This window comes from Salminus brasiliensis, chromosome 19 (genome assembly GCF_030463535.1).
Source record: "Salminus brasiliensis chromosome 19, fSalBra1.hap2, whole genome shotgun sequence".
NCBI lineage: Eukaryota > Metazoa > Chordata > Actinopteri > Characiformes > Bryconidae > Salminus > Salminus brasiliensis.
This window is the reverse complement of record NC_132896.1, coordinates 14,328,664-14,354,739: the sequence shown is the minus strand read 5'-3', so window position 1 is coordinate 14,354,739 and position 26,076 is coordinate 14,328,664. Positions and strand designations below refer to the sequence as shown.

At 42.4% G+C, this 26,076-nt stretch overlaps 1 protein-coding gene across 8 annotated transcripts in view; it reads right to left on the bottom strand.

The window, feature by feature from the left end:
* tenm2a (teneurin transmembrane protein 2a) overlaps positions 1-26,076 on the bottom strand; it is a 667,726-nt gene that overhangs the window by 31,842 nt on the left and 609,808 nt on the right. For all 8 annotated transcript variants that reach the window (XM_072664035.1, XM_072664037.1, XM_072664038.1 and 5 more), the window contains 7 exons: positions 18,481-18,603; positions 12,454-12,659; positions 11,883-12,078; positions 7,246-7,347; positions 4,599-4,793; positions 1,822-2,022; positions 1,192-1,377 (listed from right to left, as the gene is read on the bottom strand). In XM_072664035.1, the coding sequence (XP_072520136.1) occupies positions 1,192-1,377; positions 1,822-2,022; positions 4,599-4,793; positions 7,246-7,347; positions 11,883-12,078; positions 12,454-12,659; positions 18,481-18,603 (1,209 nt within the window). The remainder of the gene's footprint in view (positions 1-1,191; positions 1,378-1,821; positions 2,023-4,598; positions 4,794-7,245; positions 7,348-11,882; positions 12,079-12,453; positions 12,660-18,480; positions 18,604-26,076) is intronic.

Genomic DNA, 26,076 nt, shown 5'->3' with positions numbered 1-26,076 from the left:
ATGAACAGAACAATAGAAATACTCTAAGATTACTTGGAATAAACTCTTATTTTACATTGATTTCCATTCAATAATATATGAGCACACCTGCTTCGGAGTGAACTTGGCCCGGGATGTTTCTGCACTTATAAATAAGCGAGCACACCAGTCAGTTGTAGCAGAGTGCGAAACAATCGTCATGGGAAAAGGACACAGATTTGACTGATGCCCAAAAGGGCATGATAACATGGTACTGGATTAAGGGTAAGAGCATCTTGAAAACTGCTAACCTCATGGGATGTTCTAGAGCGCTTTAGTGAACGTGTACCAAGTATCACACATTAAGTGCCTCCCAATTGAGTAACAGTGGTGCCCCACGGACCACTGATGCCAGAGGGTAGCAATGACTCCCTCTATAATGAACACCTTCTGTCACATAATACAGTCTATGCTACAATGTCTCGCTAGTGGCATCCGAGCCAAGGGTTCCTACTATATCCCACTAGGTGGTCATAATATTCTGATATGACTGTGTAGATTATAGAGTAGTGAATCTATTTTGAAATACAGTAGTAGAAAGAGAGAAAAATTTTGTTGTTTTTTGTTTAAACTAAGAGAAGGGATTCAATATAGATAAACGCAAATGATGTACTTTATCTACTTTTATCTTTAACAAGACAAAACATTTTTATTATTTAATTATTATTTTATTATTTTTATTATTTAAAAAAAGCTTTTTAAATAAAGGTTTAATAATCAGCCTTTTAAATGTTTATAGAACCTTCACATAAATAAACAGCCCAATGCCAATGACATACTTATATTAAACACCATTTTGGACCCAATATTTATATTTAGATAAGATATATAAGAGTGTAGTGTATTTTACTCAAATGTTGATGTACTCATATGATCATAATAAAGATACCCTCTGTCCCACCTCCCAGATTCAATTCAGTATCTATTGCTTTAAAGTTTGAGGAAAACACTGAAGTGTGAAATGCATGGAGTCTCTAGAGCTGGGAGCGTTTTCTGGGGAGTAAAACATAAACTCAGGAAGAGCTGCATCAGCCCTCTCTATGGTGTGTTGTTCCGAATGAATAAGGAAGGGCAGGCAGAGTGTGTCCTGTGTGAGAGAGTGTGTGTGTGTGTGTGTGTGTGTGTAAAAGAGAAAGAGAAGTTGGGAATTGAATGAATTGGCCAGGTGCCTACCGATGGTGCAGTGCTCTCCGTTCCAGCCCTGCTGACACTCGCACTTGCCGTCCTTGCAGGTGCCGTGCTTCACACACAGCGGGTTACACACACGCTGGTCACACGCCTCGCCCGTCCATCCCTCCTCGCAACGGCACGAGCCTCCCATACACACGCCATGAGTGCCGCAGTCCACCGAGCACACCTCTGTTGCAACACAAGCCCACACAATCACAAAGAGGAGCAACAAGGTCACTCTTTCTGAATCCATAATGTTGTAGTTTTTTTCTGAAACCGTTATGTGAGATTTTAAACACCAATGTTGAGGAAAATAACTCACATAATCCTTTTTATACATATACATAACCTAATTTTAGTTTGCCATATTATTTAAAGGTATTTGGCATAATTGATTCCATAATTTGTAACATAATTAATTACATTCAATGTACATACTGAAGTTACATTAGCTTTTTTTGCTTGTTTCAGTGTCAAAAAATTACAAATATACTTACATAAGCAAAAATGATAATAACTTCATCATATTTAAATCATAACAAAAGTCTTTGTGTGAGCAATAATAAATGCTGGCATTAGCATAAAAACCTATGGGTAAAAAAAGGCTCAGGAAAGAACCAGTAAAAGACTGACCTACGGAACAGTCGGGACCCATCCAGCTGGGGTCGCAGCTGCAGAGGCCTGTCTCAGGAATGAAGGCTCCGTGGCCATGGCACTGGTCAGGGCACTGAGCTCTGGGCAGCTCACAGTGTGCTCCACCCCAGCCTGGTTTACAGTGGCACTCACCGCTCACACAGATGCCATTATTGGAGCAAGTCGGGTCCAGACAGTCGACTGCAAAATAATACACAGACACACACACACACACACACACACACACACACATAAGACATTTAGGTAATGGTCAAACAGTAGAAAAAAGAGGCCAGAATCTATATGTTTAGGCTGCTTTTTGATTCCCTGAGCCCTAGATTTACTATTTAGTAATTCATGTTAAAGCAGCATTATGTAAGAATGGGTGTTTTTTTGTTCCTGGGCTCCCCCTACAGGCAGGAAGTGAACATTAAAGGACATACTTTTTGCGTGCATTTTACAAGCTGAGAGACACAGAACAGAAGCATTGACAATGAAAGAAGCATGTGGACTGATGAAGGAGTGAAGTGGAGAATCAACATGATTTTGAAGCTGTTAATTTAAGCTGAAATTCTACATAATGCTACTTAATTAAGTAACTATGAAACTAAAAGACTAAAGGGTTAAAGTAAATATATAAATATGTATGCTGTATTTTTCTTCCTGGATATGCCAACAGTACAGTGTGCCTCAAGGGGAAACACAGTAATACACTTGAGCACACAAGCGTAAAATCCTAATGCACAGACGAGAAAAGCTTGGCCAGTGGGCTTGGAAGGTTTTGGAGGGGCTGTGACAGCACACACTCACACACACCCACTCACCCACACTCACATGGACCTTCATCTGAGCATGAAAAATCAATGTCCCCCACACAGTAGGTCTGCGAATGAGTGTTTCCTCTCTAGTGCCTTTCATACTTACCTCTCTCTCTCTCTCTCTCTCTCTCTGTTTTGCTTTCTCTCTCTCTCCCGCCCTCCCTCCCGCCTCCTCTTCCTCCTCCTGACTTTTCTACCTCTATGTTTACACGGCTGCTTCGGATGTTCCGGAAAAATTGACATTGACTGCCGAGCTGCCAAGGAGATCAGGCCGCTCAGACGGAGTGAAAGCCATTTGACAAATTAGCCGCCCCTCGGCCCGGCGTGGGCGTATCTCTCACCCTCCACTTTCACACCACAAAGTCATCTGCGGAAGGCCCTTCTGTTTAGGCTGCAGAAATGCCGCATCACACGTATTGATTTATGTGTCTCGGCCACTTCAGGTAAATTGTCTGAGCGACTGTATTGTGATGAATATCAGATTTGCGGAAAAGGGGTGGAGGAGGAAAAAAGTGTTAGAAGAAAAGATGGAAAAGGGGAACAGTGCTGACCTTGTGGTTCAAGCAAACTACTCATTCCGTTGCTGATGTGCAAACTAGAGTACATTCTGTCCAAGCATGACCCCACCTGACCCACAGCATTAAGCCTTGTCTGACTCAAGCCAGACAACTTTCTGTCCAAATCCAAACCTGTCCACATTCCTAACGGTAGTGCCTTTCAGCTTAGACATTAGATTAAGATTGGCTAAGCACAGAGATGAAAAAGTACAAAAAATGTATTTAGGTAAATGTTTAGGCAATGTGTCAATAATTCATTTAAATAAAAGTGATTACATATTTGCATGAAAGTAAAAAAAAAATTATGTTTACTGTGTTTAATGAAACCAGCTGTGATTGGGCATTATTATTATTATTATTATTATGTTTTATTTTACACTAACATAAATTTAACTGGGTGTTTAATAAACATAATACATTAAAATGTGCAGCACAGTACATGTACTCAACTGTAATAATATTTGATTTAATATTTTTTTATATTTAAGTCCTGAGGTACTCAAGTACTGACATACTCAAGGAGTTTTCACTCTTGGCTTAAAAAACTATATTAAATTTACTTATCAGCAATAAAAGTTGCTAAAATCTAATCTATCAAAAATAACTTAATGAATTTATTCATTAACCATTTATGAAATTGTCCCCCTTTGTCAAACAATAAAGTACAGCTATCTATTTTTCTATTGAAAAATTACACCTTAAATATACTTGTTTAGGGTTAAACATTTTCAAAAATGATAAACTTAAAAAAATTATATTCGCACCTGCAGTGAATACAAAGACATCAGACGAATATTTCAAGCTTGAATGCCTCTCTCTCTCTCTCGCTCTCTGTTTCCTCTTACCCTTTTTCACCTTCATATGTAGCCTTTTCTCACCCCTCTCCTGTCTGCCCTCTCTTCGAGTAAAAACACACTCCTCCTGTCTCCTTCCTCTGCTTGTCTCTCACCTCTCTGTGCTTCCTCCCATCTCTGTCCCTGTCTTTCGACAGCCAGGCTGGATTTCTTCTCTCTAAGGACTTTGCGAAATGGCTCTAACACTTTCCTTCAAGTCTCTTTCTGCCTATCACTTTCTTGCCTCAGAGCGGCCAAACTCCAGCAAACACTGAACATGTCGCAGGCCTGGGGCTATTTTTCTCAGCAACCAGATCAATAAAATAGATTTTGATTCTTTAATCAAATCTCTGATGTCTTTTTTCTTTTTTTGCTGCAGTGCAGGAACTGAAGCACAGTGAGAGGAAACGACCCATTCAGACTTCGAAGAAATTGTGTGTGTGTGTGTGTCTGTGTGAACAATGTACTACTCTGCAACAGTTTGGAACCACTTGTTGTATTAATAGTTACTTGGTTAGTACTGTAATAGTACTTGTTTTTTTTAACTCAAGATTTCACAAAAGTTTCACCTTCAATGCAGTTCTCTCCCTTGTAGCCCAGTGAGCAGATGCAGGTGCCCTCTGTGCAGGTTCCATGGCCGCCGCACTGAGGGTCGATGCACTGGTTGACTGGCACATCACACTCCGGACCCTTCCAGCCACTGTAGCAGATACATGAGCCTTTGTCATACTGCCCATTACCACTGCACAGCACGGGACATGCAGCTGGGTGAGGGCGAGAGAGAGAGAGAGAGAGAGAGAGAGAGAGAGAGAGAGAGAGAGACAGGGGGAAACAGAGAGAGAGATGTTAAGATATGGGGGTTCTTTTGTGTAAGACCCCATGCTGGGGCCCTGGATGTATAGAAGCAAAGTGTGTGTGTTAGTGTGTGTGTGTGTGTGTGTGTGTGTGTGTGTATGTGCTCATTAATGAGACGTGATGAATGAGTGGAGGGATGTGAAAACAGATGCGCTCATTGCTTTTCCACTCGATCATAAGTCTAAAACCATACTGAGTGAACCCCTTCTTCTCAAACAGCCCCCGATGTCATACACACATACACACACACACACACACACATTTACAGACACACCCAACACTCAGCAGTCCACCAGGTTGTTTACAAGTGTTGTTGAGACGGATGCCGCTGGCAACTTGCATTTGCAGTTTACTTTAAGAAATGCTGCTCAAACAAGTCCCTCAGCTCCATCTAACGACAGCTGGCTGTGGCGGATTCACCTCAGGCCTCAAGGCCCAATCAGAGCGTTCCCCCTGGACTACATTACCCATAACCCTCCCTGCAGCCTGAACGACAGACATACTGCTGAGAGCCCCTCGCTGGTGTTATCTGCAACTCTTTTTTTTTTTTTTTTTCAGAAGATTCCTCGGGGTGAAAGAAGCGTGCAATAACATTCAGCGCTAACGGCACGCGCGCACGCACCCATGCAAAGACACACGTGGAAAGGAAGAGCGTGGCAGAGACAGACATAGGGATGGACAGACAGAGAAAGAGAAGGGAGGCCAGCACTCAGAATGGAGGTGTAGGTGGCAGCAGGGCTAAGTTGAAGAAAACTCTAATGAAACAAAATGTAATCTAACAGTGAGGTAACTAAACTATTAATCACAAGCCTCCCAGGTGAACAATGGAAGATATTGGCTTGCATGAACCCACATCCATCATCCAAATGCCTTTGAGACGCCTAATGGCCCCCGGCTCTGCACATGCGCACACACACATGCGTGCGCGCACACACATGCATACGGACCAATAGATCCACGATCCTGAACAAAATGCCTTATTTCCAGCCTTTTTTCACACATAATGCAATAAAATGTGTGGGTTTGCTGGACAAGCTTGTGCTAGCATGGTGGTTTTGTGTGTACAAATAGCAAAGAGACATAGTAGATAAGAGCCCTACATTTTCTCTCACTTGCACAGCCCCCATAATGGCTGGATAAACTCATGGGCCAGTGCCTTTGTAACACCAAGTAATGAACGGACTTTACAGTTCTCTTTACAGGCTGGTGGCACCTCTGTGTGGATAACTCACATTCACTCTACATCAAAGCAGCTGATTTTAAGTAGTGATAAATATGGATGAAACTGATTGAACCACAATGGTAAAAGAATTTTAGGCTGTTTCCAGGGGGCGCTAGTAATTTCAGCAGTACAGAAATACCCTGTCTGAGAAGTAAAACACATTTTGGCCATAGGATACCACTGACAAAAACACTGCCTGAAATGTGTAAAATCTTGCTGTGTTGGCTCTAATGGCAAATGTAGCCCAACTGTATTATTTATTATTTTTCCAGTCGTGTCAATCCAGAACTAGCTGTGCCTTCAAGTGCCTGTTAGGTGGTAAGTTTCTTGTTCAACTAACTTGGTTGCGTTCGTGTGATTCAGTGTGGGAAAAAACATGGAAGCTGTTGCGTTTTTGTATATGTATATTTTTAATAAATACATTATATACTTTTGTATAATAAATATAAATACATGATATACTTTTTATACAAAATAATGTTCATTAATTGTAGCTGTTTAAAATGATGTAACTATTAGAATTACTGTACAACTTGTACATTATTGAATATTTCACCGCTGATTAACTGTTCGGCCATGTTGAAAAAAGTGTACGTCACAGCTTGACCAGTTCATGCTGGTGCATGTGGTGCTTACTGGTGGGAAACTGGTTTTTCGATTAAATCCACACCACTGGAATGCAGCACAATAGTGTTATCCACCTGGAAGTATGTATATTGTTATGGTGGCATAACGCTAGTTTGTCTTTTAGTAGTGATATATATATATATATATATATATATATATATATATATATATATATATATATATATATATATATATCAGATATGTATCAGTAATCAATTGGTGCTCAGTTTTAGTATCATTACTCTAAGAGAAAGTGGCATTGTGCCATGTTATTTTGCCCATATTGTGGATCCTTACTATTCCTAAATGTGAAGTTTTACTCTATGCCCCCCTTTTTCTCATAGACTACTGCTTAATCCATTATCCGAGTCTATTACACAACTGCTGGACACTCTCTCTTCATTCTTCTCTTTGACTACTGCATGTAACAAGGGAGTGTAGGAGCTCATCTGTCTGTGTGAGTGTGTGTATGAGAGAGACAGAGGGCAGCAAGTAATTGGAGGGTCGCCTACCTTTCGAGCAGTCCATGCCATGGAAGCCGGGGAAACAGTGACACACTCCTGACACGCACTCGCCATTGCCATGGCAATTCCGCGGGCACTCTTGCACAGAGTCTGCAAGAGGGAGGACACCTTGTGTGAGAAAAACGATGGCTCTGACGAAAAGCGACAACTGAAAGCGGTATTGCTGCACGGAGGGAACTGGCTATTACACTCGTCCTTCTGTCGTTCATCTCTACCTCCCTCCCCCCTCAGGCCCTGTCCCATTTCTTCTGGCCTTCATCTGTCTATGCCTGAGGGGAACCTACTAGGCAGGGAAACCCATTTCTAATTCTGTTTATCAAGGATGCTTATGTGCACCTCCGATGGGCCCTTAACATGCATCTCATTGTAAAATGAGCCTTACATGGGTATTACTTTGAAATCCTCACCAATTCACAACAGGGAATGATGATTCATCAAGCTTTGATTAATCATAGCAGACTGAGGGTGATGTATCAGGCGTGGTAATGTTGAAAGCAGCATTTTCGCTAAATAAAAATAAGCATTTAAGCAACAGCTGTTAATTATAGTTTAATACGTTTCAAAGACCTGTCATGTAGATTTAAGGGAACCTGGACAGCATTACAACCACAGTCAATACAAGTCCAAATCCTTGAATCCTGAATCATCAATGTTATGTGTGCAAACTATATAAACTAGATTGCGGCGAAATTATAGTGCTTCGAACGACTGCCAGTCATTCTGCCGTTGTGGTCTGTCTCTTCTTAATCAGACCCGTCAGCCAGCAATTACCTTTTAATGGACAAAATGTGAGAGACGCTCTCTGTGATTTTGCTAAACTATAGCATGATAGTTTGCCCATCAGGAAGAGAAGGAATACATAAACAGTTGTCAGCGTTTGCTTTCCTATACAATCGCAGGCAGGCTAATATACATGAGTAAAAAACAACAAATAATCTGAGGAACATGGTTTCTTTTGTCTTGTGAGATGAGGAGGGTTTAAGATATTCTCATAGTTTACAGAGTAAGGATGGAGCGAAAAATGACGAAATGCAGTCATAATGCAAATAGTATTAGGAGATGCCATGCCATTAATATGTCATTGCAGAGGTCATGAGCTGAGTGTTTATGCCCCTTTTATGTCCCTAGGGTCATAGCCTAGAATGTCAAACTGTATTTTCCTTTACATAATTGAACGATGAGAGTTTGGTCCACGGAACTTAAGGACATACTGTGAACATCAAACACTGCCATGCCCTTCAAAAACGGAGGATGAAAAAATGTCCAATTCCAAAACCCCAAAGACTTTTCATTACAGTTATGACTCATAATTTTTACCCCCCAAAATTTGCATACACCCAGCCCATTAGTGAAAGTCCCTGTCAAAGCTGTCTAGCAAAACACGTAAATGTGATGTTATGAGACTTAACATAAATCAGACCTTGTGTTTGCTGCTTTTTCTGTGCCAGTGTCCACAGGAGGGATCCTAAACTCGGCAAGCAATGAAGCAAAAGCGAGGGGTAAACAAGGATCCATGCAATGCTAGAAGCTAACACTAGCCAAGTGGCTTGTACTATCTCTTCTCTCCAACACCCACTCCCTCAAAAACAAACTGGACTGACTACCTCAGTGGCTTCTTTTTCACTGTAAGACTCGAAAAAGCTAAACCAGGGGAAACAAAGGAAACCAGATTAAAAGCTAACCGGCTACAGTCTCCTCAGACACATGAGAGGACAGCAACACTATCCAGGAAATAATATAATAACGGTGTTTTTGTTACAGTTGTAAAACTATCCTATAATATGCGGGTTCAGCTGCTGCTATAAAACAGTCAATAAAAGAAGAGCTGAAAGCGTAAAAAAGCCTAGAGGCATTATAACCAAGTTTTTAATAAATACTCTAAAGATTCTTTGGCACCTTTAATGTAACAATGTCATCATTACTAGAGTGGCTCAGCAGTCTAATGTGCTTCTACTATGGCCTGGGGGTCACGAGCCATGGCACTTTTGCCAACAGCGGGCAAGAGTCAGAGGGAGAACAACTGCTCTGTCCAGTTGGGTAGATAGCGCTCTCTCCCCTCTTCTCTTTCAAAGAGATGTTGGTCGGCACAGGTGTCTGTTAGCTGGTGTGGCAGAGCTGGGAACTTGGTTCCTTCCTCCAAGCATGTCGCTCGGCGATGCCTTAGGCAGCATTTTAAAAAGAGGCGGTAGCATGGCTTCACATGTGTTGGAGGAGATATTAAGTCCTTACCCTCCTAACGAGTTACAAATGGGTGGGTTAACTGGTAATGCCAAAAAAAGGGAAAAACTGACAGAAGTGAGCATAACAGGTATTTTTGATGTATATTAATGTACATTATCCATCATAGCAACTCATGACAGCATATGGCATCCACAGTGACATGCTTATCAAACAGGGCTTGAGTAAAGTGTTACCATAAATAAGGCATATTTATAGCATATAGCATAATGTTCCATAGCATATGTGTCTAATACTGGAGGCTGACCATACTTTATTGTGACAGTGGTCTGAGGGCTGATGAGTCTGGAGTGTGTCTGTCTTCGTCCCCAAGGGCAATATGAAAAAGTTCAGGGCTGAAAACATCATTCAGCTCCTCTCGTCTATCTCTCTCCCTCCCTCCCTTCTTCTCTTCATCTCTCTCGCTCGCTCTCTAGGGCCCTGCATTATTATTGATACAACCAATTCAAGCAACTACAAAAGCATTTAATTAGCCATGAACATTAGCACAGTTGATGTGCATAAAGTTAATTGGTGTGATATCATCTTATTACAGTTACCTCTTCATGTGTGAATATTCGTAATATTTCAGTATGTGCAAGGTGCTCATCTCACTCAAGTTAAACGGCTGTAAAGTATTCTTCATTTTCTTTCCTGGGAATGCTTTAAATAAAAAAAAAAACAAAAAAAAAAAAACAAGGCCCTGGTGTCGTGCTCCATTCTTCCAGAGCAAAGCTGGGGCTCTGCCAGGCCCTGTTAGCCTAGTTTTGCAATCCATTAGCCTAGACATATTCATTCCATTAGCTAACCTTACAGGTTATTTACAGATCCTTACTGAATGCTTAATATTGACACTGTAAAATGTAATCTGTTATCTGGGCGAAATTAATGTTTGTAGGAGGATTATGCACCAGTTCAGCTGAGCAAACTTTGACCAGCTAGGATGCTAGAAGTTACAGAAGTACAGAACACAGGTACATGTGCCAGCTAAAGGAGAGCGTGACTGAGTTGGTTTCATAACATGCTTCACATCTAAAAGAGGAATAGACTTTTGTGCCATGTACTTTGGTTGCATTGTAAAAGATGATGTGCTAATGTATATCTGCTCTCTTCAACTCCCTTTTTCTCCAGACTCACCTTTTACCTCTCTCCCTTATTTATTCAGCCTGGCACTGCATCTCTCCCCAGCTACTGTCTACAATAGTTTTTACAGCAGTTCCATCCACACCCTGAAACACTATATATCCAGATGTTTGTAGACACCCCTTATAATGGATGCATTAAGCTATTTTAAGTTGCATCTATTGCTGACACAGTGCAAATGCACACACACAGCTAGTATAGTCTCTGTAAAGAAGTACTCCCAATAGAACAGAACTCTCAGGAGCAGATTAACATGAAACTATTGACACCATGCCTAAAACCAGCCATGGGCTAGAGGGGTATAAAGCCCTCCAGCACTGAGCTGTGGAGCAGGGGAACTGTGTTTTCTGAAATGCTGGTGCTCCATCCAATACTTCAGGGAGGAGCTAGGGAGTAGGGGATGAGGTAGGGGTGGCGTGGAGAACATCTAACATCCTGACCTTGCTAATGCTCTTGTTGCTGAATGCAATGAAATCCTTACAGCGATGCTCCAGAATCCAGTAGACATTCTAGAGGACCAGTGGACACCAAGGACTGAGGGTTTCAGCTCCTACCCAAACCCTAATGCATTTATTTCAGATAATAATAAACTTCTCAATGCAATGATTAGATGGATCAGGTGAAGTGTCTTAGCCTTCTTATTCTTTTGTTTTCCCTATTCACTGTTTTAGAATCTCAGCTGTGTTATACACCCACAGTGATCTAGATCTCAGCTGTGCTGTAGATCTTCAGCTGTGTTCTAAATCTTTGGTGTACTGAATTCTCAGTTCCGATCCTAAGATGTGTTGTAGATTGTCAAGTGTATTCAAAATATCTCAGTTGTGTTTCAGACCATTAGTGTTCTAAATCTTACTGTTTAAGATCCTCAACTATCTTTCAGACTTTCGATGCTTTAAACTGTCAGTTGTGATCTGACAGTTCAGATATCCTCAGTGTCCCAGATCTTCAGCTGTGTTCTAGACCCTGCCTCTGTTTTTCCTCTGCATTCAATCTCTTTCAGGAGGAGAGCAGAAAAAGGAAAGGAGAGAGGGGTGGAAGCAAGGAGAAGAGCAAATGATTCACTTCCTCTGACTCAATCCTCCGCCTCTCTTGTGTTTTTCTGCTAATATTCAATTCTCTCCACACCCTCCAAACACAAGTGGAAAACAACTTCAAGTGAATTTGCAGACCAGTGGGGGATGCATTAATGGAAGAGCCGGGGAGAGAGGGAGGAACTGAAAGTGAGTGAGTTGGTGAGTGGGTGAGAGCAGGAGAAACTGACTGACCCAGTACTGCTGTGCTGAAGGACACAGACTCTTTCTCCTTGCCGTCATTGTAAAAGGCCAGATGCCATGTCCCTGGGTCCAGATACTGCACAAACACAGCTTCGTTCAGCACCACCGTCTGAATACTGCGTCTCTCGCGTGGAGATTCCACCACACTCCATTTCTCCTTGCCGTCCAAGCGCTCCATGTAGTCATACTACAGAGAGAGAGAGAGCGAGAGAGAGAGAGAGAGAGAGGGAGACAGAAATAATACAGAGGTGACACTATTCTCGGATTTGGATCTATAGATGACACCATTATGGTACGAGTAATGACAGATTTAGGTTGATGGAATTTTATGAGTTCATTGTTAACTTCCTGAATTCCTAAACTCATTCATAACCTGAAGATACGTTTTGCGCACTGAGGGTCAGGTGTACCTACATGAGAATCCCAAAAACTGTGCATAGGCCTACTACTAAATGGACTTAATTAGCTAGTTAGCTACATCAGAGAAAAGCAGAGAAAACACCAAAACATGCACGAAGGGAGGGGGGGGGTACTCCAGGATCAAGCCTGAGAAGCAACTTACCTGTGCATGGGATGGGGGCAGGCCTTTGCGGATATAGACCCCGAAAAGAGCGTCTTTGCCCAGCGATATGTTAAACTTGAGAAACTGTGGCTGGCTGAGATGGAGCAGGGACCTCCAGAATACTCCTGGTGGAACCTCCTGAGTCACACGCCGGCCCACCTCCAAGTCGCCTGTGTCTATGCTGCTGTTCCGAAACGCCCACGGCCCTGAGGAAGGGAGGATAGTTATCTCCTGTATTATTGAACAAATTTAAGCTGTTCTGTCAGTCAAACAGAAAATACAGAAAAACAGAGCAGGCATTCTCTGTGGTGTTCAGAAACAAAACAATCTATATGATCCGACAGACAAAGTGCTGCTTCCCACTACTGGATGTTTGCAGTTTCACCAATTCTCCTCACTACTAAATGTACAGAGAAAACGAAAAGAGTGTTAACTGTCAGAGAGTCAAAGCGGGAGAGGATAAGGCCTGGAAGGCACCTCCATAAGATTTAGAGTTGCACTGTTCTAGTATTACACATGGCAGAAAGGATCTACACACAGTTTCATCAGAGCCCAGCTTGATCTCATGCATATCAGAAGTGTATCTCAGAGGGGATGTGTGTTGATCCCTCACAGGCATTGTCAGATATCAAGATAGCAAGATGAATTTGTAATAAAGAGCCAACATCAAACCATTAGGTGTTAACTGTTAGATCTTATAGGTGGTGATTACAAAAGCATGGCGTAATTTCACATGAACTATTTCTCTATTTCTGACAGTGCAAATACTCATACACTACATGGGCAAAAGTATTGGAACACAGGTATTAAAAAAGTGTTTATCCTGCTTTGGTGGAGTAACTCCAATAACTCCAGTCTCCACTGTCCAGAAATTAATGAGATTTTGGAGCACTGCTTTGAGGATTTGATTGCATTCAGCAATAAGAGGGTTAGTGAGGTTGGAAGGATGTTGGATGATTAACACCCTACCTCACCCCTAACTCCTCAATTCATCCCAGAAGTACTAAGTGGATCACCATCATTCCAGAGATAACAGTTCCACCACTCCACAGATCAATGCTGGGGGGCTTTATACCTCTCTGGCCCTTAAGGTAGCTGAATGCATTCATTATGAGGGGTGTCCACAAACATTTGGGCATATAGTGTATCACATTATTGAAATGAGCTATTGAACTGAACATGTCTGTATCAACAGAAAAATTTACATTTAAATGGTCTAGCAAAATGGCAGTAATCTCTCCTGGCTTGTAGGGGTCAACAGGTATTTGGATGGACTGTCTGTGTGGCTGTGTGATACACAGCTCAGAGAGGAACAGAGGAATAATATAAGTATAGAAAGCACAGAAATATAGTAATGCTTGATTCACTGAAGTACCCACAGGGAACCGGGCCTCTGCTAGCAGTCCCAGCTGGGAAAAGCAGGGAATAGGGACCACGTCAATAACTCACTGTTGTAGCTATCTATCTCTCTATCCATCTCTCACCCTCATCTTTTCTCCTCAGAGTCTCCTAAAAGCTTTAAAGAGAGCTCCAGCACTGCGAGAGCTTGTGTGTTCTCCAGCCTGTAGCCTGTAGCGCACGTCAACAGAACACAGGCCCTGTTTACCCTCCTAATCACACATGCTGTTATCCACTTCTGATTTAATGGAAAACCCTCTTGCTTGCTTTTCTGTCTCTTTCTCTCTCTCACTCTCTCTCCCCTTCTCTCTGTCTTTCTCTCCATCGCTCTTTGTGTTGCTGCCGGCGATGGCTGGGCGTAAGTGGATGCAGTGTGAGGCGGCCTCTTTCTCACTCTTTCTCACTCTCTCTGTCTCTCTCCCTCTTCTTGCTTTTCTGTGGTGGAGGCGCGTACAAGCATACACATACACACACACACACACACACACACACACACACACACACACACACACAAATACACACACAACCCCCACAGTCCTCCTGTAATCAGGTCAGTTCGACGCTGGAGACCACTGCCCTGACAGAGTAAAGCCGTGAAAAATGGTGAGGAAATGAAGAACAATGAAAACACAATCAGGAGGAAGTGGCCGTCGCAGGAGAGGAGCGCAGCCCCCCACTCATTAACACACAGGAGTGCAGAGCGGGCCGAGAAAGGGAGCGACGGAGAGGAGAAAATGATGCTCCTCTGGGAAAGCTGGGTGGCTCTGCTGCTGAAACAATAGAAACTAGTATCTCCCCGGGAAACGTTCATTAGTTAGAGCACAATCAAATAGCATAAAAGAACTGTAACACAGGGAACATACACAACCATAGACATACCAGAGAACAGAGACATGCAGCACAGATTAGTTAGAGCTTAGAGAAAAGTAGAATAGAGAGCATAGCACAACAAAGGCCAACCTGAGCATCGAGAAAGAACTTAAACAGGGCAGATATACAGGCAACAGAGGTACTCTAGAGTCCCATTGCATAAAAACTTAAAAGGAGGCATAAAGAAGGCAGAACAATGACATACAACACATAACACAGCACAGAGCAACAAAGCAAAGCTTAACCTGAGCATAGAGATCATACAGACAGACAACATAGAATCATTAGGTGGCATAGAAAAACCTGCCAATGTATTAGAGGAACTAGAGAGGGGCTAGAGAATCGGGCAACAAAGAGAAGATTAGCCCAAGCACAGAGAAACACGTCTTAAGTTAACAAAGGCACAGTGTATTGTACTGCAGACGAACTGATGCACTGTTAAACAGCAGAAGTGATCACCAGAGCACACAGCTTATAATGCATATGCCTAAAGTGCATACACTTGGCTGAGAGTAGAGATGAAGTCACCATGTTAAAAGGTGGGGATTTCAAGCTCTTCACATGGAGAGCGTTATACCAGTCCACACTTTAAGAGGAGAGGAGAACACTTCAAACTCATCACACACTCATTCTTGTAGGAGTGTGTAAACTATAACCATTTGTGTTCACAGCTGCAGAAAAGTGCAGTGAATTGATTCGATTCACAATTCATTGGTTTTGTTTTTAGTAGATCCAAAACTTGTTTTTTGAATTTGAATTGACTCAACACACTAAAGAGTGATCTGACTCAGTGATTCGATTCTCTGATTCACGCTACTTTATGAACTACTGTACTATCGCAACAAATATAACTCAAAAAGGGTCCTATACGATAATGGACCCCATTTTTGGTGCTATGTAGAAGAACTAGCTGTAAAAAAAATGTTTCACTGACCTAGAGAAACACTTTAGCCAGGCATTCAAATGTCACTTATAATTAGAGTCATTATGGGTTTATAGTTGAATGAATGTGTTTGCCTTGTTAAATGGTCCTTCAGATACAAGGAAAATTTTCAATAACACTTAAGTGTAATGTACACGAAACTATATAGTATAAGTATTGGGACACAACTCTTAATCATTGATTTCAGGTGTTTCATTCAGACTAATTTCCACAGGATTACATTTAGGCACCTAGCCATTGAGTCTACCTTTATAAACATTTGTAAAAAATGTTGTTGTGTGTAGGTGTCCCAATACTTTTGTCCATATAGTGAATTTTTTTAGATAATAGGGATTTGCTTCTGTCGTGGTACTTTCCTACAGTAAAACTAAGGAAAAGTTTCCATCCATCTAACATTATATAGTTAGAGCCTTAAGGGTGGCGGCTGTACTGGACAATGCCGGAGCTGTCCATGGTGTGAAGGTGCTGAAGTCAGAAGAGAATTGCAGTATTTACTGATTACACAGCACTGGTAGGTCGTATGTTTAGACCTGTTTATTTTGTTAATACGTTGTGATTAGTTTGAGCATCTGAGCAGGTGATTCAGTATTATTACTTTATTACAAAGTTATATAAGGCAGGATAATAAATGATGCATCAAGAAAACAAATGAATCGCTTCATCACTATGACAGAAAAAAAGAAAAAGAAAGGTAGGGGAGGAGAAAAGTTGCAGTCAGTAGAAAAGTGTCTGGTCCCTGCTGTAGGTTCAGAGGAAGCTGATCAAGTTGTCCTTCAGGTAGGGAGAAAATATGTCATAGTCAAGGACAGCTGCTGGCTGTGAGCGTGTGAGAGAGTAAGTGCGATACTGTGAAACCGGAAGGGACACAATGAACAGGAGCAAGAGGGAGAGAGAGAGAGTAGTGAAAAAAATGAGTGAATAACCCTATAATAATAATAATACTAATCTGAGCATATGAAAGATCTATGAATGCTTGTTTGGAGTTGCATTGCGTATTGAGCTGTCGGATACATTTTAAGCAAATTTAGCCATTTTAAAGATTCTATATATAGTCTTAAGCAAAAGTCATTTTTTATTGAGAACCAGTAAACACAGCCTCTGTAGCTGATCAAACATAAAACACAAGAAAATCAAAATCATCAGATTCTCAGAGTGAACTGCTTACATACTGGTAAGATAAATGAAAACCCCTTAATAACTGACAATAACCTGCATGAAAGTTTAGCTGACTCGAAAAGGTGCATCATTCCACTCACACTCACAAATGCTGTGGCCCGATGACCAGTGAAATCAAACTCTGTGTCCACAATCACACAGGTAGGTATGTTTGGAGAAAAAAAGTAACTACATGTCATGATAAGAACACCTTGTCAACCGTAAAGCATAGGGGTGGGCCTATCATGCTTTAGGGATGTGCTATATCAGTGGTATTAGCAATATTGTACGGGTGGAGAAAAGAATGGATTCCTCAAAATACCAGCAAATCCCGGATGCAAATGTCAAACCTTCTGCTGCTTAAAAGGCTGAAGCTTAAAAGAGCACAGTTTGTACAACAGGATAATGATCCTCAATATATCTCTAAATCAATTATTGACTAACGCAAGTGACACAAACTGAAGCTTCAGGAGTAGCTCTTACAGTTCCATCATAGAACAAGATAACCCAAAACCCATATCTCAGAACTAGAGGTCTTCTGCAAAAAATGTGGGGGGAAAATTGAAGAATTAAGTTTTGTAGTTGGTACAAAAAGTGTACTACTAGTGTTACTACTTTATAATTAGCTGAAAATGTGGTGTTTTCTGATTCTGCTACAGAGGCTATGTTTACTTTAGGTGCCCAAACTTAAAGTAACTTTTTTTCATAAATTTGCCAAAACCTTTATTTTAATTTTGTATCATTGCAACATTTATGCATCACTGTTCACAGTCACACATGGGCTGCTTAAAAGCCACCAACAACACACAAAAAAACCCTTCCGTTGTGTATGTGTTATTGTACTGAATGTGTATGGTGTTCCGGCAGACTCTGAGGTCTTTCTGTGTGCGTCAGAAGAAATCTTATAAAAGACATAAGAGACTGTGAAGCGATATTAATAGTGTGGGATTATTACATGCGTACTGTGTCCACAGTATACTGCAATAATACAATATTACGCACTACTGTTCCTCTCGCACAGCCTGCAGACAGACGTACTGGAGCTGCAGAAAGAATTAAATATCCACAGAAATACAAGAAACATGAAAATTTCTTGCTTTAATCATAGTGCATTTGAAACAGTGTGTGACAGTGGTGAGTATGTATGTGTGGGCCATGCTAGCTCCGGTATCATAAAACCATGTGTACGTATATAGCTTTATAGGAGAAAGCATTCTGTAGGTTAGTGCAACATGAATATGAATCATTTTCTGAACAAAACCTGCTGGTCCAAAACACAGCTGGACTTTCTAAATGGTGTTAAAAACATCAAAACAAAATAACTTAAAAACAGAGGTTTCGGCATGACGGCACTAAAACTGAGCTGTGATTCAGTATGAGAGTAGCAGAGAGCAGAGTAAGTTAACCAGGGGAGATATGAACGGTTTTGTCAGCTTGTCAGATAAAGGCAGGGTAAGTCCAAGCCCCATATCAGAACATCAGAGGGTCTTTATGGTCCAGTCAGTTCATTCCTCGTTCTTTTATGTCCCTCGCCGTTGACAAATTTCCTGAGGTTACTTCTACTGAATGACCACTTAAAAGCTTTGCTTTGTGACTGATGACAAAGCTCAGTAGATATAGAGACTCTGTGGAGCTCCAGCTTCAGAAGTTACATGGCCTACCTCTGCCTCCAGGGGGCACTGCTGCCTCTTCTCCGTTGCCAGGCAGGCCAGTGCCCAGGCCATGGTTGAGCATGGGACCGTCCACGGGCTTCAGCTGCCAATTCAGCCCCAACAGGTTCATTGCTGGAGAGAGAAAAAGAAAAGACAAATGTCAACAAGCCGCATTCTGCTATGAAATGGACAGTGCAGTGCCAATAAAACAGATTGTAAATGGAAGAAATCCTATGCCTATGTCCACACCCCACAACACAACATCCCTGCCCTGTTCTTCACTTCAATATACTCCTAGCTCATTCCTTCTAATGTAAACTAGAAACCTCTCTATTCATATGATCTTCCCTTTTTGCCTACCACAACTAGCACAACAACAACTAGCAGTGCAGGCTCCATGGTGTGTGAACATCTTTACTGGACCTGTTATATCGCTATTGATCACCCGCAATTCATGGGTAACACTTACGATCCCATACGATCACAGATATGTCACTGACTACAATCCCATGTTGAAGGTGGTGGTCTCGTTTAAACGTGCAGATTAGGTATGATCTGTGTGTGTGAGAACTTTTCAGTCAGAGGAAAGAAGCAGAATGGTAATGTAGAAAGCAAACAAACAAAAAAGTGAAGTGCATGTCCTACACAATGTCCGTCAAATCCAAGAACCACAGGAACCACATGACAAACAAATGGCCATGTAATGCCCTGCGTTACTGATTGATGTTGACTGATGCTGATCCACTGTCAGTACAGGGACGTGCAAGTGTAGTTCCAGCGTCAGTTCAGTTCGGAGTTCAGTCCAGAGGCAGTTTTCTAACGCACGTAATCATTGCGCAGTTCGAAAATCCTTGCAAATCTTGCTTTGCAAAGAGCGACAATTACGATTCTCTGTTCTGTATTATTTTCCGTGCAGACGTTGGGAAATAGCCGGTAATTGGCACTTTAACAAAATGCCACAGCACTCAGTTGTGTTTTTTCTGTGCCTATTGCTGAAGCCAGGGAGAGAGAGAGAGAGTGTTAGATAGAAAAAAACAAAAAAAAACAAAAAAAAAACCATATATATATATATATATATATATCTCCCCACAATCGCAGTTAAAAGTTACCAGGTAAGAAGGACTTCTCCCTCAGCCTGAAACTTTAAGAACCCTCACAACGCGTCTAGCCTCATTTTATTCAAGAGTTAATGCCATTCGGCTGAGCAGCGAGCGACAGACAAAAAAGCAGACAGCTTCTCTTTCTTCCCATTCTTTCCCGGGGAGAGCTGTTTCATTCCTCCCTCGCTCGCTCACCAGGCTTGGTGGAGGCTCGGGTAGCTCCAGTCAGTCACAACAGCTCCGTCTCCCCAGCCTCGGCTCCTTTTCAACCGCTGCCAAGCAACTTTAGCACAAAGAGAGGCGCGAAAAGCACAGACACTTCACTAAACGGCCAAAAGAAGCAGCCACAGGAAACGGAGAGGGGAAGGAATTAGTGCGCGACACACTCCGCATGACTGCTGTGCTCACTTTTCTCTATGTTTCTTTTCCTCACTGCGTCTACGTACACAATTTCACTGTGGCAGTCATCTGGGCCGGGGAGCTGAGGAAGAGCTTCTTTAATGATAGTGCTCCGTTTCTCTATCCTCATTCAGTGCTGGAGCAGTTTTAGGGGGGCTTCAGCCTCCTAAAATGTACATTATTATTGTAAACACATCTGCTCGTTGCTTGATCAATAGTGCCATTATATCTGCTAATGCATAATACAGGGTGAAGGCAGGGCGCAAGGTGATAACAGGGGAGGGTCTCTGGCACTGCTCCGGCTGCTGCGTTGTGATGCGGCACTGTGGGTTCTCTTGACTCCTGCAGCTGGGGTAAACCAATGAACCTGGTGCACAGATGCCAGAGTGTCACTGCGGCCTGATTTAAGGTGGAATGGGACATTCGAATATGAGGCTGGAGATGGTCGTTCTGCAGCGCTCTGTTAAACATATTAGCTGCCTTCCAAAGCCTAGGCTGTGTCCGAGGTACAGCGGGTCCTGTGTTTTATATCTCTCAATTCCTCAACCTGTAGATGGATACGGAGGGTTTGGTTCAGAAAGGCTGCAGCCCAGAAGGCCAGCCTGGTGAGAAGATTTCTCCAGCTCCACCAAAAAATCTGAACTGACTGATCAAAGCCACAAGTTTCTGTAAACCTGAATCTTTAATTAAAGACAGTATGCTACTAAAGCAAACAAGAAGAAGATGAGAAAGAAGCCGAAGGAGACAGTGGGCTAAAGAAGCAAGACAGAGAGCAGCAGCATTACCTAGCAACCTCTCTCTCCCTCTCTCCCCCTATCTCTTTCTCTCTGTTTTTCTCTTTCTCCCTAGGCGAGGTAGCCTTTAGAGGCAGACGCCACCACCGATAAGTGTCTTTAGAACAGAGCATTTCACAGCAAATCACTGTAAATGACTTTGTTTACAGCAGTAAAATTAGTGGAAGAGCTCAGGGTTTGAGAAGAGTGTGTGGTGATTTAAGTACAGTTTAATTGGCCTATTGGTAGCATGAGTTTCCAGTACCTGTCAGCGGCATTAGCCTTCAGAGTGCCAGTGTGTAAACCTCTGTAGGTTATATATATATATATATATATATATATAGAAAGCGGGCAGGTTTGAGTTGAAGGCGCTACCGAGCACATGATTCCTCTGTGACATTTAGACTGAGAGATCTCCACCGAGCAGCTAGCCACACATTGCTAGTGACCGGGTTCCTACAGCAAAGAGAAACGCTGAAATTCTTTTCTTTGGTGTTTTTCTATCTGTATTTGCTCAATCATTCAATCTGTTTGACACACGCACACACACACACACACACACACACACACACACACATACTCGTGTGCACACACATACATGCACCGCCCCAGTCCTCAGGCTGGTGATGGCAGGATGGCAGGCTGTGTGTTAATGACTCCCACCCCTTCGCTCACCTTCATTCTGCTTGCCTATCACACCTAAATCTCATCCCAGAAAATCAATTTTCTCTCTTGTCAAATTCCATCTCCCCTCTGCCTGCGCCTCAGAGAGAGGGGGAGAGAGGAGGGCCCCCTTTTCTCCTCTCTCTCTCTCTCTCTCTCTCTCTCTCTCTCTCTCTGCCTCTCTCTCTCTGTTAAAGGAAAGCGCTGACTCTCTGGGAGTTGCTCCGGACTTCGTCAGCTTTTTTAACATGTCACATATGGAGGAGAAGAGACACAACACTAGCTTTTCTTTCCTCTCTTCCTCCTTCTTTTCCTGCTCTCCACCCAAGCCTCTCATTTTCCTCCATCTTTCTCTCTGTCTCTGTTCCTCCTCTCATTGGCTTTCTCTGTGTTTTTTTTATCTCTTTCTGCTTGCCCTTCTCTCTTCCAGCTTCTTTCTTTCATCCTCCCTTTTTTACACTTCTCCCCCACTCTCTCTCTCTCTCTCTCTCTCTCTCTCTCTCTTTCTCTCTCTCTCTTTCTCTCTCTCAGCTTTTCTAGTTAGCCCTCTCTCCCTGTTTCTCTTTCCACCTCTCTCTCTCACTGCTTTTCTTTCTCTTTCTGCTTTACTCTTTCTTCTTTCTTTCTTTCTTTCTCTAATATTTGTTTTTTTTTCTCATCCTTTTTCTCTCTGCCTTTATCTCCTTTTTTTCTTTCTCTCGCTGCTTTTCTCTTTTCTTTTTCCCTCTCTACCTATATCTTTTTTTTTCTCTGTTTTTCATCTCTTACTGCTTCATGTCCTGCTTGACACCTTCCCTTTTCTTTCTCTTGCTTTCTGCCTATCGCTCTCTCTTTTCTGTTCCCATTCGCTTTCTCTCTCTTTCTCTCTCTCTCTCTCTCTCTCTCTCTCTCTCTTCTCTCTACACCTTTTTTATTGCTCTATCACCCAGTCTCCATCTGTCCTCTATCTTGATGAAGACCGCAGATACAGGCCAAATGCTAATTTTACAATCGATGGAACAATTAGTAAATGAATCAGTGAAGGAGCTGCAGCAGCGTGGCCGGATCAGACTCAGACACTTTAACTGCAGCTCACACACTGCGTCTCTCTGCTCTAACGCGTCCTCCAGCTTAGTGCAAACAAGACACCAACTGAACCTTTGGAGCGACTCGTGCTCATCTGCAGGACATGGCAGTAGATGGCAGTGTTGAGTTAAAGCAGCGCTATGCTGAGCGCAACTGGCAATCGGGGGAGGCGGAAGGAGGAGAGAGGGATAGCGATAAGACAATCCTTGTGCCACTGTGTGGTCATACATATAGTATATGGACAGAAGTATTTGGACACCTGCTTATTCACAGTTTCTTCTGAAATCAAGGAAGAAGAAAAATACATTTATCCTGGACAGACTGTCTCTACTGTCCAGGAAAGGGTTTCTGCTAGACTGTGGAAGATTGCTGACAGGAGCAAAAGTGAGGTCAGGATGTTGAATGACCACCACCTCCTCCCAAACTTCCCAAATCATCCCAAAGAAACTGGAGGGAACACCACTATTCCAGAGAGCACAGTTCCACAGCTCAATGCTAGGGAATTATACCCCTTTAGCCCACACCTGGCATTAGGGAATGGTGCTAATAGGCTCATGTTTATCTGCTCCAGAGAGTCCTTTTCTACTGACAATACTTCTCTACAGGGACAAGAAAAGCTGTGTGTGTGTATGTGTGCCAGCAATGGGTGCAACATAAAGTAGCTGAATGCATTTATTGGAAGGGGTGTCCACAAACTTTTGGACATAGAGTGTACATGCACATCCTCATCCTCAACCCCTCTAGCCAATGAATATATTAATTATGAGGCCCAGCTTAACTACAAAACATGTCTGGTTAAAATTTAATGAAAGTTACATAGCAGTTTTATGGAATCCTAATGTATAATTCACCTGCACAAAGTGGTGCCAGAAAATCACCTATGTGTAGGAGCGTCTTTAAGTGCCCAGAACCATGCTTGTGTGTGACTGTGTGTGTGTGTGGGGGGGAGATGATACAGCAGCAGATGGGAGACTTTACGAGTGTTGACTGTGAGCCGATTCCTGGGGTTTACCAAGCGCTCTCTCCATCATGGATGCAAGATATGTCATGTGTGAAAGCCTGTCAAGTTTGTTTGTGTGTGTGTGGGTGTGTGTGTGTCTTGTCTTGGCTGCTCTGCCGGATGGCAGATGTTTGCATCCGGAGTGCTCCAGAAAGACAAAGGCTGTTTATAGGTGACATTCCAGCAGTGGCTTCACAAGGTTACCTAACCCAGGACAGAGAGAAAGAGAAAGAGAGAGAGAGAGATAGAGAGAGAGAGAGAGAGAGAGAGAGAGAGAGAGAGAGAGAGAGAGAACAAGACAGAGCGAGAGAGACCTGGCACCAGAGGAAAGACTCAAAGAGGAAGAGGAGAAGAGCTGCTCTGGCACTGCATGGTTTAAGTGCACAAGTGGGAAGAGCAGAAGGGATAGAACAGAGAGAGAGAGAGAGAGAGAGAGAGAGAGAGAGAGAGAGAGAGAGAGAGAGAGAGGGAGTGAGAGAGCAGAAGAGAGAGCCTGATTTGTGGAATAGATTGCAGTCGTCCTTCAGGTAAGGATGGCCCAGAGGAAGCTGCTGGCTGCAGCTTGGCTTTTCCGTGTGTTCTCGTGTGTGTGTGTGTGTGTGTGTGTGTGTGTGTGTGTGTGTACATACTGAGTGCTGGCAGAGAGTCCATCTATGATTCAACCACACCTGTCATCACCGGTTAGACCTATAAGTCCAGATCACGCATTCCTCCCTCTCTCTCTCTTTCTCTCTCTCTCTCTCTCTCTCACACACACACACACACACACATATACACACATGTACAGAGTCAGGAAAGCACAAGCACACACAGGTGGCGGGTTCTGCTGGAGGAGCAGGCCCATATGCCCAGTGTCCAGTGCGGATGTTGGCGGGCTGTTTCTGAAATCATGTGCTATAGAGGGTCCCAGGGTCCAGCTCACACTGAGACTGAGCTAAAAATACTGACTCACAGAGCCAACACTGCCCTCACACTCTGATACACAGACACACACACATACTCACTCATTCATGTTGAAATCATGGTTAAGCTGTGCTACACCATCCCCACCAGGTGGATTCATGTCAGTGGAGTTACTATGCGTCCACTACAGGTAGAAGTGTAAATGAGACGCAGTTCAGGGATACATTAAAGGGACATGGTTTTGTGCTCTTAACCTCATTAAACATCTAGTTACAAAGTGGGCATGTCCATATCAGACAGAGTATAAATTTTGTGTATGTAAACCTTTCTGCCTGCTACCATGCTTTCTGTCACTAGGTAAAGAAGAAAGATGTTGTCCTTATTGTTGGATGCACTGTAATAGTTAGTAATAGAATGCATGTGCACGTTCAAAATGTGGTGGGCTTGTTATGAGTTTTTTCATTATTATTATAGGCAATGTTACTGGTTTAAATAATTTTATCTAGGGATTGTTTTCGCATTCACTGCTGGATAATTATTTCGTGTTTTTAACTAATAAGTTCTGCAAGATAAAATGACTTTCAACATGCTTACAACAATCTCACCCTGACAATTAGGCTATTCAACATTTATAATGCATTTGATATGACTTCACTCCCAAGTTGTACATGTACCAGCAGTTGCAAAAAGAACTGACAGACAGGGGCCGCTTGGCTTGTTTCGTGGCGTGTGAATGAAAATTGCTTCAGGTTCAAGAATTCTAGATTGTTTCTAAGTCAACGCAAGTCCTTCACAGCCAGTTTCTGTAAGAACACTCCACAGGGAACTGCACACCATCAACATATGGAGCAGAGTGGCACGCAAGAGGCCTTCTGCTCAAGAGTAAGCAGCATTTCCTGTAGACTGGGATATTTGCCACTGCTTGTAGAACTGTATGAATGTTTTTTTTGTATTGTAAAAAGAAATGACATCGTTGCTAAATGTAGATGATACTTTAAATGTGGATAATAATATTTCTCATTTTGAGATACATGTATTCTACAAGTATACAGTCATTCCACCTGTTTCCAGACAGTTTTATTATCTACTTATGTTCAATAATAATTAAAGAAACAAAATGATCTTACTGTGCTGGCAGACCATTTTGATTGTTGTAAGCCTGAAGATGCTTGAAAGAAGTGAAGTAACCTACAATCGTGATGTTGAACAAATGACTTGTCAACATTATTATTATTGAAGCAGAAATATCTAAAAATAGGTTCAATTATTTCCCCAACATTTCTAATAATGAAAAAATTGTAGATATTTACAGACTCCTTCTAATGAGTGAATGCAGATACTTTTAGAAGCTAACACTGCTGACACTAGCATTTAGACACACACACACAGTTTGTATAGGCTTCATAAAGAAGAACTGAATACAGAGCAGACACCATGCCCCATGCCGTGCTAGAGGCGTACAGTCCAGTGAAGCAGTGGAAGTTGTGGATGAGCAGGTGTCTACACATGTTTGGATGTACAGTGAGTATACTGTGTACATTTAGGATGCTTGTATTTGGAAAGATGAGCACAGATGCTTGGATATGCATGGTCATGAAACACATACCCGCTTGCGAGGCTGGTAGATTTAGCCCCCTGATGTGTGTGTTGAATATGAGGAGACATTTCCTCTCCTCTAAAAAGAAAAAAAAAGGTCTCTCTG